At 46.5% G+C, this 15,947-nt stretch overlaps 2 protein-coding genes across 4 annotated transcripts in view; one reads left to right on the top strand and one right to left on the bottom strand.

The window, feature by feature from the left end:
* Positions 1–7,086: 7,086 nt before the first annotated feature.
* LOC147826876 (uncharacterized) lies at positions 7,087–9,135 on the bottom strand. The gene is made up of 3 exons (XM_087216731.1): positions 8,977–9,135; positions 7,755–8,718; positions 7,087–7,224 (listed from the first exon to the last, which is right to left on the bottom strand). The coding sequence occupies exons 1-2, from the start codon at positions 9,133–9,135 to the stop codon at positions 7,780–7,782; spliced, it is 1,098 nt and encodes a 365-aa protein (XP_087072857.1). The 3' UTR covers positions 7,087–7,224; positions 7,755–7,779.
* The window catches only part of Adra1a (adrenoceptor alpha 1A), a 101,255-nt gene continuing 92,515 nt past the window's right edge, over positions 7,208–15,947 (top strand). The window contains exons 1-2 of one of the 3 annotated variants that reach the window (XM_004848377.3): positions 7,208–7,520; positions 8,726–10,224. In XM_004848377.3, the coding sequence (XP_004848434.1) occupies positions 9,342–10,224 (883 nt within the window). In that variant the 5' untranslated portion in view covers positions 7,208–7,520; positions 8,726–9,341. Of the gene's footprint in view, positions 7,521–8,114; positions 8,251–8,725; positions 10,225–15,947 lie in introns of those variants that run through there. The other 2 variants (XM_021261311.2, XM_087216783.1) reach the window with 2 other exon arrangements.

Raw genomic sequence — 15,947 nt, forward strand, 5'->3', positions numbered from 1 at the left:
ACTTAGATTTTATGTGCTTAACATAGTCACAGCTATTATATTGATGGACATCAACCTACCCATGTTAGTCTAAACTACTGTACAATTTACTTCATTAAAAATTTCCTTGCTTTTTTAAATTTTAAAAACTCACTCATCACTGAAATTATCAAACAGACACACAAGATCCTGAGTATCTTGGAGGAGTTTTTTTCATGTTTTTCTCAGCTAATAATGTAACACTTCTTTCAAGGATTTTCCAGTTATAGTTGGTGCTAAAATCAGATTAACCTAACTTCTGACTTTTTTCTTACAGACTTAATAAAATCCTCTTCATTGAATTCACTTGATTGCTTCAATAGAATAGAAAACTTATAAAGATGATTTCATAAAATTTAGAAAAAGAACAGTAAAATTCATTTTTTGTCATTTGGTTTGGTTTGCTTTTGTTTTTCTGATGCTGGGCAGAGGAATAAGAACATCTTATCAACTTATGTCACATGTCCTCTAGAAATAAAGAGACTCTGTCATTGGCAGTTAAGTTAACAAGTGGGGAGAAAACTCAGGTATTGATCCAGATCTCAAGCTTGTCCTTCAATAAAAGAGAAGGGGAAAAAAACCTCTCACTTAAAGTCTTAAAATAATGCTGTATTATTTGCTAATTTGCTGCCAGAGAAAATTAGAGAACTGCCTCTCAGCAGGGTTTCATTTCAGAAGGATCTTAAAATTGGTGTACTTACCCACCATAATTTCAGTCCTACCATAAGTTCTAAGTGTAGGAGGGAAATTCACTAAGTAGAGAGAAATAAGGGAGCCCTGGGAGGTTCTTTCATGAGGTAAACAAACCATCCTGCTCATAGAGGAAAAGCAACAATAAGTAAACTGTAAAATATACACAAAAGATGGGCATGTAAGGGTCATAGGTTACTCAGGTAAAGATAAATACACCATTTTGTGTGGATTATGAGAGTGCTTATTGCAGAGCCTGTCTTTATATAAATTCATAGTTTTCCTTTAAATGTCTAGGACATGAAGAAATGGCAACAAGTGTCACAAAATGCTAACATCATTAATTCATGTGTTAATTTTGCTCCTCCAAGAAATAGATGCTGAGATATGATTAATCATATGAAAGATCACTGGAGAAATATCTGTGGGGAAAACGGGAGTTAGAAAAGGCAAGGGGCATTTTCAGGCAGATTCAAATTGGACACTCAAAGGAGAAAGGAATGAAGGAGGATGGGGGGAAGTGCTAAACAGTAGCACACCTCAAGTTTAACAGACCCAACTGCCCACAAAGGCAATCCCAGGTCTTGTAATAACAGGTCTACATTAGAACCTCTGCCATGCTTAGCCATGGTTGGAAGGAGCCCAAAGGAAGTGTGGTGTGAGCACCGACCCACTAACAGGACCAGAAAGGCAAAAACCTAAGGCTGCCAGTCAACGAACTGTGCCTCCTGTTGCAAGAGATCCAAGTGGCACATTTTCATGGCCACATCACATATAAAGAGTTCTTACAAATCAATAAAAGGGGGAACTCCATTATAAAAATAGGCAACAGACATTAGACCAAGTTGTTTTCCTCTGTGTTCTTCTCTGCATTTCAGTGGCTGGAAGAACCTCTGCCATCAGGATTCTGGGTCACAGTGCACCAAGGAGAGGGAGTCCTGTGAGACTCTGGGAAGCGGAGGAGGAGTAGGTGCCACTGCTCCCCCTGTGGCTGTGTTGTGAAGGTGAAGTCTTCCTATCGCAGCAGATGTGGGCTTCTGTCGGGGCTTTGTGTGCCCTGCACATCGCTGGTGCTTTAGGAAGCAGAACCCATCCGCATAATTCTGGATACTTCTGCCATTCCTGATCTTCTGAAAGCAAGTACAATAGCAGCTTTCCCTTCTCTGCTTCCCAATCTTTCCTAATAATTTTCAAGCCTCTAATTCCTGCGTTAATTCACTTCCTGTTTGGAATAACTATAGCAGTTTCTGATCAAAATGATTGGCAAAAGCATGGACAAACACATTACAAAAGAATAAGTGGAATAAATGTGAAATAATTTAAAAACACAAAGTTTTTAATTAGATATATTTTATTTACCAAATTGGCTAAGATTTATGTCATTTACATATAATTACATATGTGTCTATTTTATTATAAATGCCCAAGTTTGAGAAGGGACAAAAAAAATCATCCCATATACTACTATTGGGAATTTACATTTTATAGTTATATTTGTAAAAGCTTTATAGAAGGCAATATGTATTATAACTTTTTAAGTGCTCATAATCTTTAGTCCTCTATAGTCATGGAAATTAATCTTAAGAAAAATTATAGTATAATTTTTGAAAAACTAAATACTTAAATTTATCATACTGTTTTGGTCCATTCAGGCTACTGTCACAAAACACCTTAGACTGGATAATTTGCAAACAAAAGAAATTTATGGCTCACGGTTCTGGAAGCTGGGAAGTCTAAGATCAAAGTCCTAGTAGACTGGGCATCTGGGGAAGGCCTGTTCCTCTGTGGATGACACTGCTTATATTTCCTCACTGGTAGAAAGTGGGAAGGGCTGCCTCATACTTCTCTTGTAAGGACACGAATCCTATTCATAAGGTCACTCCCTTCATGACCCAGTCACCTCCCAAAGATTCCAAGTTTCACACTATTTTTTGCAGGTTAAGTTTCAATGTGTGAATGTGGGGAAGGACAGTAGAAACATTCAGAACACAGCATGTACTCAGAACTGAAATACTGTGCAGCTGTGGTAAATCATATTTTAGTACACATTTAATAATATGCAGCCGGGGATTTAGCTCAGTGGTTTCACCGCCTGCTGCGCAAGCATAAGGACCGAGTTCGATCCCCAGTACCAAAAAATACAAAAAAACAAAAAAAAAACAAATAATATGCGAATGAGTTCATGCAACATATAAGTAGAAAAGTGAAATCTGTAACTGTAGAAACACAGTATTGCATGTAATATGTACAATACAATATGTACATATTACACACATAATAAAAGAATGTATACATTTCACGTGTATTTTTCTATGAATATAATTTACATTCATGAGCCAAAAATGAGAAAATGTGATCACTTTTATTTTCGTACATGTTTGACTTAAAAATGTGCTGTCATAAGCATGCATTTTAAAATCAAATGCAGGTCAATAAACATTTCGATGTGCCTGTAACAGCCCATCTGCAGGTGAAGAAATAAGGCAAAGCACTTCTACACTTGGTAAAGGTATTGACTGAGGTCTTTTGCTTCCCTTTTCAGATAATATTTGACAAAGATATAGAGAGAATGTGACTGATGTGGCTTAACTCAGGTGCTGTACAAGACCAAAGTTGCTGGTTGGCTGTGGGCCAACTGGACACCAGAGTCCCATGATGACATTCCTATAATGCATAGATGAAGTGATTCAACTCACAAGATGTGGGGCACGTTATTTTCTCTGGGAGACAAGAATGTGAGCAAGTGATACCAAAGGCAGAGTTATTATCTCATCAAATCCTCCCTTCAGCAGTGTCCTGCACTGTACAGTTGCCTCAGTTCGATAAAGGATTAGAACACAATGCTTGTTTGGAGAATTGTGACTTGATGCTGCATCAATATCTTTCTGGGTAGTGTTTTTCATTTTCCTCCCATTTTACCTGAAGAGAATTAGTTGAAAAGCCGGGGGGGTTTTTTCAGTGGATGCTAACAATAAGCCCTCCACCCTGTCACTTGGAATCATAAATCCCAGAAAACAGCTCCTAATTCCATTGTCCATTGTTTTCTAAGAGAATGATTGACAGAATCTTTTTTTTAACCTCAAAATCTCTCACGCCGGCTGACTTTCTCACCAATCACTCAAGTCCTGCCAATCGAAGCCATCGAGTGTGTGCTGATTGGGCCCCTCGTCTCCAAGCAGACAGTGCTTCCTGTGTCTCAGAATACACACACACACACACACACACACACACACACACACCACTGTGATGCAGCTGCTAATTCACCTTCCTACTTTTGTTTACTCATCTGAATGCTGCTTGTCCTGCAAGTCTTAAGCAATATCACCCATGAGCCTTCCCAGAACCTCCCCAGCTTCCATCACACCTGAAGTCTACAGAGTAGCTCCCTTTGCACCAGGCAGGAGGGGTCTTTCCTTGGGTTTCAGTCTTTACAGAGTTCAACTCTGACTCTGTTTGACAATGGCCTTCCCCCGGCTCCATGAGGCTAAAGCAATGTGCCTGTCTGGAGCCTGTATTCCCTCTCCTATGCCAAGCTTTGGGTCCCAGAATCCCCTACCCTAAATGACCACACAGTCTCTTTTAGGGCCTTCAGGCCTTTTACCTGGGCTCATCCTCTCTGGACAGACAATATCACAAGAGTGTGCACCCCAAGGCCCACAGCCAAGGAGCGGCTGCATGGATGCTGGCCTGAGTGTTCACACACATTCACATAGCCCCTCAAGAAGTGTGTATTGGTCAGTGCTTCCTTTGCAGGGACTCAATACCTGAGAGCCACAGCTTAAAGGAGGAGAGGTTTATTTTGGCTCTGAGTTCCAGGGGTTTCAGTCCATGGTCATTAATTCAAACGCAGTAACATCATGGTGGAAGGGCAGGGTAGAGTGAATCTGAGCACTTCATGGCTGCCAGGAAGCAAAAAGACAGGGAAAGAGCCAGGGACCAGACATAATGCCCAAGGTCATGCTTCCATGATCCTCCCAGACACACCCATAAGTGTGCATGCTAAGCCCCCAGGTGTCCCCCAAGCCAATCAAGATGACAGTGAAGATTAAGCATCACAATGTGGGACAAGAGGAGAACGGGGAGGAGGAACAGCTCTCCCAGTACCCTATGTTGAATCATTCAACTTCACCACTGGACCCAAGTGTAATGTTCGGGTCACTTCAAACACTCTCCAGCTGACCGTACCCGTGCCCGTGGACTATGCTGAATTAGAACTATATTATTCTTGAGTGCACAAAAGGAGCGGAGAGGGGAAGGGTTAAGCTTGACTTTAAAAGAGTTAATAAGCATTATTGGCTACATTCTTGAGAGAGACAATTTCACTCAACCCCACTGACAACCCTGTGGGATTTCATTATCTCCCTCTGAAAATTAGGAAACCAAGACTCAGAAAACTATCTCGCTGTGATGTCTTAGGAGGAAGAGGACAGCACCTTAATGACTCCACAGCTTGCTCTCTCTTCACTGCACCTGCCCACCGGTCCAGCTCAGTCACCTCCTAGGATGTCCACTTCAAATACGCTTTCAAGAGGATCCAAGCCAGGCCCAGTGGTAGACACCTGTAAGCCTAGCTCTCCAGGAGACTGAGGCAGGAGGAGCTCGAGTTCAAGCCCAGGGTGGACAAGACTCTGTCTCAAAATAAAAAGGGGGTCTGGGGATGTAGTTCAGCATGAAGGGACTGGGTTCTTGGTAACAAAGTTTTTCTGGTCTTGGCATCAGCTAGTTAGTTACTGAGGGTCGGGTCAATTCCCATGTGTAGGAGTTGAATGACTGAGAGTCCCAGAGACCTTTGTAGATTTCGACTTTGCAAAGCTGAGACATTTTCACCTTCCTTTATCTACCATAGAGCAGAACTTGATAGACAACTGACATTCATAGCCTGAGGTTAGCAAGTAGGAAAGTAAGCAGTGCATATCCAGGGGCTGGAGGTGGGGATAGAATGTGTGAAAGAGACATTCCGCATATATTTGGTGATGAGGTGTTAGAGTCCCAGGGAACCTCGGAGCAGCCTGCTCCACCTAAGGGGACTGAACCCCAGAGGGATAGGTGACTCCATCAGGCCAGAAGTATCTTGCTTCTTTTCTGCTCACCCCTATGCTTCTTCAATAGCCTAAAATTCATTTCATGGATGAACAAGCCACTTGTGCATATGTTTTCAAAATAATATTAAAGGCACATCACATGTAGGAGGTGTGGGTACCATCTCTATAGATGCAGTGGTGGGGAGATTTTGTGTACAAAAGAAAAGGAAATCTACATATTAGGTCATCAGTGATATAGGGCTCCCTGAGCCTCTGGTGAACATTTCTCCAAACACTGTGACATTTATTGCACTAAAGGCACCTTCCAAATATTATCGCATTTAGAAAAGTAATAATATTGATTGTGTTCAGGAAAGAGAATTTAAGTTTATACCATTGCTCAAAATTATCTGTTACCGGGCTTCCAGGAGCCCAGTAAATAAGAAAGTATGCTTTGTTTGAATCAATAAAGATGCAAGATGATTTAGGAGGTAGAAGTTAGAATGGGAAAAATTCTTGTTTTTCTTAATATTATGAAATACATATAGTTTTATTTAAACATAAGGTAAATATCACGTCTCGGCCCTTTTGGCTAAGAACAAGTGTAAACATAAGGTAAATAGAACATAGAATTTACCAGAAAAAAAGCAAATAAAACTAGTTGTGTCAACTTTCCATACTCCAATTATTACTGAATCAGAATTAAAGAGAAGTAACAGTACTTCAAGAAAACACTTTTCCCGTTTTTGTTATTTATTAGTGGTATTTTTCATGTCAAATCTTGTGACTATTAAAGTACCAGTAATTTAAAGTGAAAAAAAAGAAAACATTTTTCAATGAAAACTGGAAATAAATGTATAGCCACTTAAAAACACCAAATCATACGAGAAACTACATAGAGAACAAACACAATGCTTAAAAACTCATATGACTAAAAAATATAAGGCGGATTACATTTAATAAGATTTAGATACACTCACTTTACCTGTCTGGAATACAATTTTATTATTATAATCCAGTTTATTGAATTTTATCTGATTTTACTTGCTTTTAAAACACTTCAAGATATTATAATTTATCTGCATATTTAGCATAACAAGATGCTCTTTGATTTTAACAAACCTAGGCCAAATGTTAAGTTGTTCAAAGTAACTTTTTCCCAGAATTTCTGTGAATATAACATGTGTGCAGTAGTATCAGGCAAGTGTGTCCAATTTAATTTATTTTTAAAATCAGGCTATTTAAAGTTATTTACTACAAATTACACACACACACACACACACACACACACACACACACCTCTCTTTTTATAGAAAAGCTAAAATCCAGCTCACTCTCTGGCGAGAGAAGAAATCAGGGCCGGGGAGCGCGCTTTGCCAGTGGCCGAGGAGTAATACGGTAACAGCAGGAGATTACGGTACTAGCTGGGCTCCTGCATGTGTTACGTCACCGAGAGCTGCAAAGTTCCTCGCCTTTCTTTTCTGGTGTCGAGGAGCTGAATATTAAAAGGGTGATAGTGGAGTTACTGGTTGGTTGTTGGGGTGGGGGTTCCGTTTTTTTTTTTTTCTTTTTTCACTCTTTATTTTAAAGTGCCCAGGTGAAGCGCAGCGAGTCCGGAGTTTGGAGGGGACCCCGCGGTGCGGGCGGTGAGTCGGCGGGTGCAGAGGGCCGAGGGTCTGGCCGTGGGCGAGACGGTCCCCACGCCCCACCGGGAGGAGGCGGCCGCCCGGGGCTCCGGAGCCGAGGCCAGTGCGCGCCTCCCCGCGCGGGACCGGGCCGCATCGCGCGCAGGTGAGTGCGCGCGGCCAGAGCGAGGCCCCTCCGGGTCCCGAGCCGGACCGAGCCCCGCTCGCCCCTGGCGTCGCCCGCTTTTCCACCCGGCTTTTCCCAGCACCCCCGCCCCACGCCCGTGTCCCTCCCCTGCTCCGGGAAGTTGCCTGCTAGCTAACAAGTGTCTTTTTAACCCGCGGTGGATCGCTCGGGAGTAGGAAGAGGTTTGCGCGAGTGGTCGGTGTTTGCCCTCACCTGTGCCGGCTTCAGCCTGGGGTTTTCACAAGAGCCTTGCCCGGGATGGGAGGCCAGAGGCCACGACCCCATGCCCCGCACTTCTGTTCCGAGTCCCTCGGTCCGTGTGGGGCTGTGGAAACCCAGGTTCCCGCCGCACATCGTGCCGCCCAGCCCGGAGAGCCCGAGATGTCCCCCGTCCCCAGGCGCGCGGGCGGGATTTTACGCCTGCGGAATCCGCAGTGACCACCGCTTGCGGAGCCCCTGGGCAGAGCGACGCGCTCCGCCCCGGCTCCCCGGAGCCTGGGGGGGGGGGGGGGCTCGCGACCTGGCCTTGGCAACCAAGCCTGGCCGGACCTGGGTCGCGCTCAGCCCTGGGGTGCGCTCGGCTTTGCTGGACCTGGCTCGCGGCCCCCCGGCTGCTGCACGGCCCCGCGCGCCGCACCCCGAGTGCACACTGCGCGTCGCGAACGTGTGCGTGGCGCGGGCCCTGCGGCTCCCGTGTGGCCCCCTCCAGGTGACCGCTATGCAACCTGTTCGGGTGGCAACCGAGTAGATCTCCGGATTGCTCCGACCTGGCTCCGGGCTTGCGACTCACGCCCGCCGCAGTCGCGCCTCGCGCGGGCTTCGTGATTTTGTTGTCGCTGCGCTGGCGTCTCACCCTGGCCTCCGCGAGTCGGCTTGTGTTCTTCTTGTTGTATAGCTTGGGGACTTGGGCTGGGGGTTGTTGGTAGTGATTTTTATTTTCTTGTTTATTTTTGTGCTTTGCATCTTGAACTTGGCCAAAGGCGACAAGGCGAAGTCCCGGACAGCGGGTTGGGTGGTGAGGGACGCCAGAGCGGTCGGCCCGCCCTCCCGCCTCTCCTTCCTCGCGGGGGCCGAGTGAGGGTCGTGGGGCTCCCAGCTGGAGTCCGCCGCGGGTCGGGCTTGGCACCGCCTCGCTTCCCGGAGCGCCAGGCTCAAGGGCCGCATTTCTCTTTCCGCTCTTTCAGGAGGACGCGGGCAAACCGAGCTCCAGCGTCGCCCCAGACTCTGCAAATATTTCACACCCCTGTCGCCCTGCCCGTGCGCCTAGAACCAGGAACAGGAGGAGGCCAGCGGGAGGCCAGCGGCAGCCCAGCGTCGGAACTGCGGTCCCTGCCTTTGAGCATCGAAGGCTGACCCGTAGTTGACTGTGGGTTGGTGGAAGACTGAATTCCACATTATGTGCAGAATGCTCAGTCTTCTCCCAACTAGGACGGACCAGACTGCACCGAGAAGCGGACTCTGGTAATTCTGGGACTGCATTTTGCAAAGGATTCCCCTTGGGCTTTGCAGGCGGCCTCGGGTGGGGAGGCACCAGGCCCCTGGGCCCGCAGCAGCGAGTGGAGAGGCTTTTGGCGGCCCGCGCACCCCTCGCCATGTCACCTCCAGTGCCCTGCGCTTCGGCTTGGCCCTCCGAGGGCTCCCAGGACTGGCCAGGGTTGTTTCCCTCCCGCGGGCTCTCTCTCACCCCCAACCGAGCCCAGGCCTTCTGACTGCCGGCCCCCTTGCTCTGGCCTCCGCCCCCATCCCGCCCCCGCCCACGGTGGCCCTGCAGAGCTGGACCTGCCAGCCCCGGCTGGGACCATGGTGTTTCTCTCTGGAAATGCTTCCGACAGCTCCAACTGCACCCACCCGCCCACGCCAGTGAACATTTCCAAGGCCATTCTGCTCGGGGTGATCTTGGGGGGCCTCATTCTTTTCGGGGTGCTGGGGAACATCTTAGTGATCCTCTCGGTGGCCTGTCACCGGCATCTGCACTCGGTCACTCACTACTACATCGTCAACCTGGCAGTGGCCGACCTCCTGCTCACCTCCACCGTGCTGCCCTTCTCGGCCATCTTCGAGGTCCTGGGCTACTGGGCCTTCGGCAGGGCCTTCTGCACTATCTGGGCAGCGGTGGACGTCCTGTGCTGCACCGCGTCCATCATGGGCCTCTGCATCATCTCCATCGACCGCTACATCGGCGTGAGCTACCCGCTGCGCTACCCCACCATCGTCACCCAGAGGAGGGGCCTGCGCGCTCTGCTCTGCGTGTGGGCCCTGTCCCTGGTCATCTCCATCGGGCCGCTCTTCGGCTGGAGGCAGCCGGCCCCTCAGGACGAGACCATCTGCCAGATCAACGAGGATCCGGGCTATGTGCTGTTCTCGGCGCTGGGCTCCTTCTACGTGCCGCTGGCCATCATCCTGGTCATGTACTGCCGGGTCTACGTGGTGGCCAAGAGGGAGAGCCGGGGCCTCACGTCGGGCCTCAAGACTGACAAGTCGGACTCCGAGCAAGTGACGCTCCGCATCCACCGCAAAAACGTCCCCGCAGAAGGGGATGGGGTGACCAGCTCCAAGAACAAGACGCACTTCTCCGTGCGGCTCCTCAAGTTTTCCCGGGAGAAGAAAGCAGCCAAGACGCTGGGCATCGTGGTCGGCTGCTTCGTGCTCTGCTGGCTGCCCTTTTTCTTAGTGATGCCCATTGGTAAGTCTTTGCAGCCCCTGCCTTGGTGTCTAGGGGTCTCCCTTCTTTTCCTCTCCGGTGAGTGGAAGAGAGACTGCGTTTCAAACAGCAGTGACAGTCAGGGACAGGCCCCTGGTGGGAACGCGAATTTTCCCTCTCTTTCTACTCCCATCTCATTTACCTGGGTTCCTAGGGCACTTTTTCATCAACTGTAAAGTGGCTTCCGGCTGATGCAGATTAATTGGTCTCCTTAATAAGAATGTCAACTCTCCTTAAAGCTTTTAAGCATGTGTTTAATTTAAATCTCTCAGCCCTCTCTGGAGACTCGAGTCTCCCCTGAGTAGTCAGGCAGGTTGTGGAATGCTATCTTCCCTCTGCCAGTCATGGGGAATGCAAATCCCTTGGCCTGAAAATAAGCCCCAGGTTTATACTGGACAAGTGTGTGAGTTTATTATTGCATTAGATTGTTCATAAAGATTCAAATGGTCTGCCTATGTGCTATATCTGTTAATTTTATATTCTGGATTCAGTATGGAAGGATGTAGAATAAACCACTAACAACAAAAATGATTTTATGTCCAAACCATTTAAGCCTTAAAGATTTTCTTATAATGTTGTCAATAACTAAATACTTACTTATTTTAATGCTAAGTATTAAAACAGACACTGCTCTTATCCAGAATCATCCAGGAAGTTGCAGATGACATTGTTTGAAAATAATACTGTAATGTTGCAGTTTCAGTGTTTTGCAGATGCTAAGTAAGCTGTTGTCAAAACTAATTAGCTCATTATAAGTATCTGCAGGCTGATCTCCTTGGAATAGTTATCTATCTCTGAAAGGCCTTCAGTGAGATCCAAAAATGGTTGTTTGCTGTTTTTAGTTCATGAGCACAAATATAGACCCACATACTGGTTATCCACTAATTCTAACAAAAAGTGAAAATTAATAAAAAACCATTCCAGGTGCCTTAGAGCCACATTTAAACGGCATGTACTTAATGCAACTCTGTCATAATAGCAGTGCCATATTTTGAGTGCCAACTATGTTCCAGACATTGTGCCAAACTCTGTATTTCACTCAGCCTTTAAGCAGCTGTTATCCTGAAATTCTGGGGTGGGAGAGCTAGTCTTCAGGTTTTGATACCATAGTCACCAGGCATATGTAACTGTTTTGATATTTAATAATATCAAAATTCAGTTCCTCTATCCCACAAGTCACTTGAGGTGCTCAATAGTGCCATGTAGCCAGTGGCTACTATTTTCATTGGCAAAGATGTACATTATTTCTAACATGGCAGAAGTTTCCATGGGACAGGCTGCTGGAGAGGCCCCTTTCCATCCACCACCTAGCCTTGCCTTGTACCTGCCTGTCACTGTGACTTACTCTGCTCCCAGAGTGCACAGTTTTGAACTGGTGGAGATAACACTCTACCCAACCAGCTGACCACCTGCCCGCCTTCCTGTATCCCACCTCTCACTGCCACTGGAACTTGGCACACTTATTCACCTGCTCACTTGACAAGTATGTATTGAGCACTTGTTTTATAGCTTAGGGTGAACAAAGCAAAAAAGTCTTTGCCTGTGAAATGTTTGCATTCTTTTGAAGGAGATAGACACACACAAATGAGTACACCCTTAAAGAGTCAAGGGTTAGCAAGCATTAGCAAAACATCAACAAAGATAAGAGGACAGAGAGCAACAAGAGGATGGAGCAGGTGTCAGGAAAGTCCACTCTGCAAAGGTGACATTTGAGTGGAGTCCTGACTGGTGTGAGGACCAAGATCTGAGAGGGAGAGCTCTCAGGCCATACAAGTACAGGGAAGCAAAAGGGGAGACCACCATGGCTGAACTACAGACAGTGAGGAAGACAAATTCAGAAAGAGGCTGAGGATAGATGACCTCAGGTCTCACAGAGTCTTCTAGGCCAAAGTTACCTTTGCATATGATTCTAATTAGGAAGGGAAGCTGTTTGAGGGCTTTTAGCAGGAGATGGCTAGTCTCATTTTATACATGTTACTCATTGATACTTTTGTTCCAGTTATTGAATAGTGCATGAGTTTTGGGGGGTGAGCAAAAGTGGAAACAGGGAAGCCAGTGAGGAGGCTGTTAAGAGAAATGAAGCAGCAAGAGGCTGTATGGACACAGGAAGGACAGGTGGAGTGGGTAAGGGATCGCTTTCAGCACTTATTTCAAATGGAGAGCTGACAAATTTCAGCATAGAGTGAAAAAGAGTAATTAAGGGTAATTTATAGGATTGAGGTCTAAATAACTATGTAACTGGGAGTGCATTTTACTGAGAATAGAAGACTAGGCTTTGAAGGGGCTGTCGGAGGTGGGAATTGGGAGCATTTATTTTGTATACAGTGTGCTGTGAAATACCTTAGACATCTTAAGTGGAGATGCCAGGTAGGCAATAGATAGATGAATTTGGAGCTTAGAGGGGAAGGTGGGCTACTGATAGAAACTGGACATGTCACCATATATAAAGCTACAAAAATGAAGAGCTTTGCTGGAGAAAAGGTATTGAGACAAAAGAAAGAACTGAGCCTTGAGGAACTCTGATACTTGAGGTCAGGAAAAGAACTAACCAGCAAAAAAGATGGAGAAGTGGCCCAGGAGGTAGGAGGAAAATTCAGAGATTGTTGTGTATGTGAGGCTTCCAGAAGGTGAGAGTAGCCAAGTGAGTAGAAGACAGACAACAGCACCACTGGCGACAACGAGATGGAAGTGATGGAAGGTTGCTGTTGAGGGTGACAGCTTTAAGGGGGTGATGGGGACAAAAACCTGACTCTGTGCTTTCTAGAGAAAAAGAGAAATGGAGTGGGAAAATGGAAAATAGACAACTCTCTTCCTAGTTCTGCTACAGTGGAACCAGGAAGGGGATATAGCTGGAGGAAGGGAGGGAAAGTTTTCAGAGGTAAGAGAGATGAGATCATGATTCTATTCTAATGGGGATGGTGGAATAGAGAGGGATACTTATGGTGTAGGTGAGAGAGGATCCAGGACTCAGTGTCAAGTGGAGGAGATGACAGGAAATACAAGGGCTACAAACGCCAAGGCAGATAGGTGTGGAGGAGAGCGTCGAGGTCTCTTCAGAATATTTTTATGTTGTCAGTGAAATAGGAAACAAGAGCATCAGCTCGGAGTTAGAAGGGAATGGGGAATGTGGTGGTTGGAAGAGAAAAAGAACATGTGAAATCCTCATCTTGGAGTGTAGAAAGTAAATATACTGTGGAAATTTTGTGAAATCACTGGCAAGTCCTGGGAGCCTTTTTGGGATTTATAGCCATGCATTGAAAGTGAAGGAGTTACAAAGGCTGTCGTTTGTGTGTGATGCTTTCCAATAGCCAAGCCATGGGGACATGGCTATGAGTTCTACGGCTCAACATGAAGAGTAGGTGTCTCTAAGGGGACATAGCCTTGGTCAGATTATGCAACATGCAGAACCAGATGGTAGAAAACACCCCAGGCTCACAGATGTCCTGGAAGTTTGGGGTTGTGTGGTTGAGTGGCTGTGCTATCAGATGAGGCATGATGACCTGGGCCCTGTGTCCTGCATGGGAAGATGGATGCTCTAGTCTTAAATAACCTCCTCTTGGGCCTGTGCTTTCAGGGATCTGGTAATATGGAGGTGAAGCTGTTGTGGCACAGGGAAGTTGTGGTTAGATAGGAGTACCCAGAATCAGTGAGCTTCCTTTGAATCCAAATGAGGGGATACAACAGGAGGGAAATAGAAAACATACAGGGCTGAGGGTGTAGCTCAGTGGGAGAGTGCTTGGCTAGCGTGCACAAAGCTCTGGGCTCCATCCAGTGGAGGAAGAAAGGGAAGGAAGAAGGAAGGAAAGAGAAGGAAGGGGAGGATTACAGCTAACAGGGCCTGAACAGCCTGCTCCATAGGACAGTAAAGGACCCCAAAACCCCCAACCTGGGGCCTGCAGTTTCCTCCTAACACCAACTGAGTGAGAGAATATTCCTCCCAGGATATACTGATGGTATCATTAATGAGTCCCGGGCACTGAGTTAGACAGAAAGAAAAGATGGATAAGTACACCCCTCGCCCTTCAGGGTCTCACAGTCTAATTAAGGAGACAAACTGGGAGCAATTCACACAGGTCAGGGAGGTGGGTGCTCACTGTGGTATTACTACCAGATGCTGAGGATTCTAGCAATCATCTGTGTCCAGGGTTGCTGCAGAAGCTTCTAGAAGTACCATTGTTGACTGAGCAGTTTCTTAAAGATGTCATTCATTGCTTCTGCTGGGCCATCTGCAAGATGTTCTTTTTATTAACAACCTTTAGCTCATTTTCCATGCAAAATGTGAACAGAAAAATAAATACACCGTTAAGTTATCTTACCCAAGGGACACAAGCTCTTAAGTGTGACAAGTGCTGTCTTGAGAAGAAGATGTTATCAGTCTTCATGAGGCTGCTGACAAGACCAGGGAGCAGAGGGCAGGGTTGAGTATGACAGGCAAACCTAAGAGATGAAGTGCCATGTGAGCAGGAACTGGCCCAGGATACTCCAGTAAGTGGATTCAATTTCAAGGCCGAAGGTTCTAGACTAGGAGAAGACTTCACCTCCTCACTGCTGTCACACCTCTATCTCTCCCAAGCTTCTCCTCACCAGCCCGAGCTGCTGGTTGGATCAGATGTGTGATTGTGGCTGCAGGTAGACATCTGACGCACCTCCTCCCAAGTTTAAATCTTGCTCATAAAGTGGGCCAGCTGCCTCCCATGGTGCCTAACACAGAGCAAATGGCAATTAATGTTCATCCGACAAGGATTCCTGTGAGTTGCAGACTATTACTGACCTAGGTCAGCGTATGTTGTCCAGGGGTTGTCCTTGGAGGCATGAGACAGAGAAAGCACCAGAGAGAAAGGGTTGAAGGCAGCAACACTCACTGACTATATAGCTGTGTGTCCAAATTCTGAATATGTTATCTGTTCTTAATCCAGAAAGCCAGCATTATTACTGGATTGAAGCATAGCTATTATCTCTGAATCAGAGGAAGCAGTGTGGCTCCTCAGGACAGATAATGTTTGGTAATTTGTTTTTTAATAAGACAGGAGCCAGCACTGTGGTAGGGAGAATGTGTTCTGAGGTGAGGAGTTTGGGTAAGGTAGAGCTGTCAAGATGTTCATTGGGTGGAATGAGTAAGGCAGAGAATGGATCATTTATTCCGCAGAAGTTTCAGGTGAGACATAAAACATAGCAAGGAAAAGGAACTAGTACAGGTCATGGTGTAGAAATTTCATATAATGACTGTGAGTCCTCAGTAGATCCCTGAGATAACCAAGGTTCAGTGCTGCTTTGCTGCCGGTGTGATGGAATCAGGCCCCTGGTTCTTTAAAAAGCCAGCCTCTTAGAGCTGATGGTGTGGAAACAGTCTAATAGCCATCAGGATTTGCAATAAGAGGCCAATTTTTCAGTTTCTCCTACTATATCACAAACCTTCCCAAAACATAGTGACAAAAAGCAACACCCATCCTACAGCTTATACATCTATGGGGCAGGGATAAGTCAAAACCCAGCAGGGCAGGCTGACTCATGTGGCCTCTCTTCCTCCCATGGTCTACACCCGCTTCTGAACAGGGCAACAGTTCCCTCCAGGACAGCCAAGGCAGAAGCCAGCAGGCCTGGGAAGAGCCAGGCCCGCATCTGAGCCAGCATCACTCTGACTCATTTCTGCAGTCAAAGCGAGTCATGAGCCATCCTAGGACCAAGGGGAAGGGACAGACCCACCT

The sequence above is a fragment of the Heterocephalus glaber genome, unplaced genomic scaffold, assembly GCF_053883595.1.
Source record: "Heterocephalus glaber isolate CG9 unplaced genomic scaffold, H.glaber_assembly_v1.0 deba00001460, whole genome shotgun sequence".
Lineage (NCBI taxonomy): Eukaryota > Metazoa > Chordata > Mammalia > Rodentia > Bathyergidae > Heterocephalus > Heterocephalus glaber.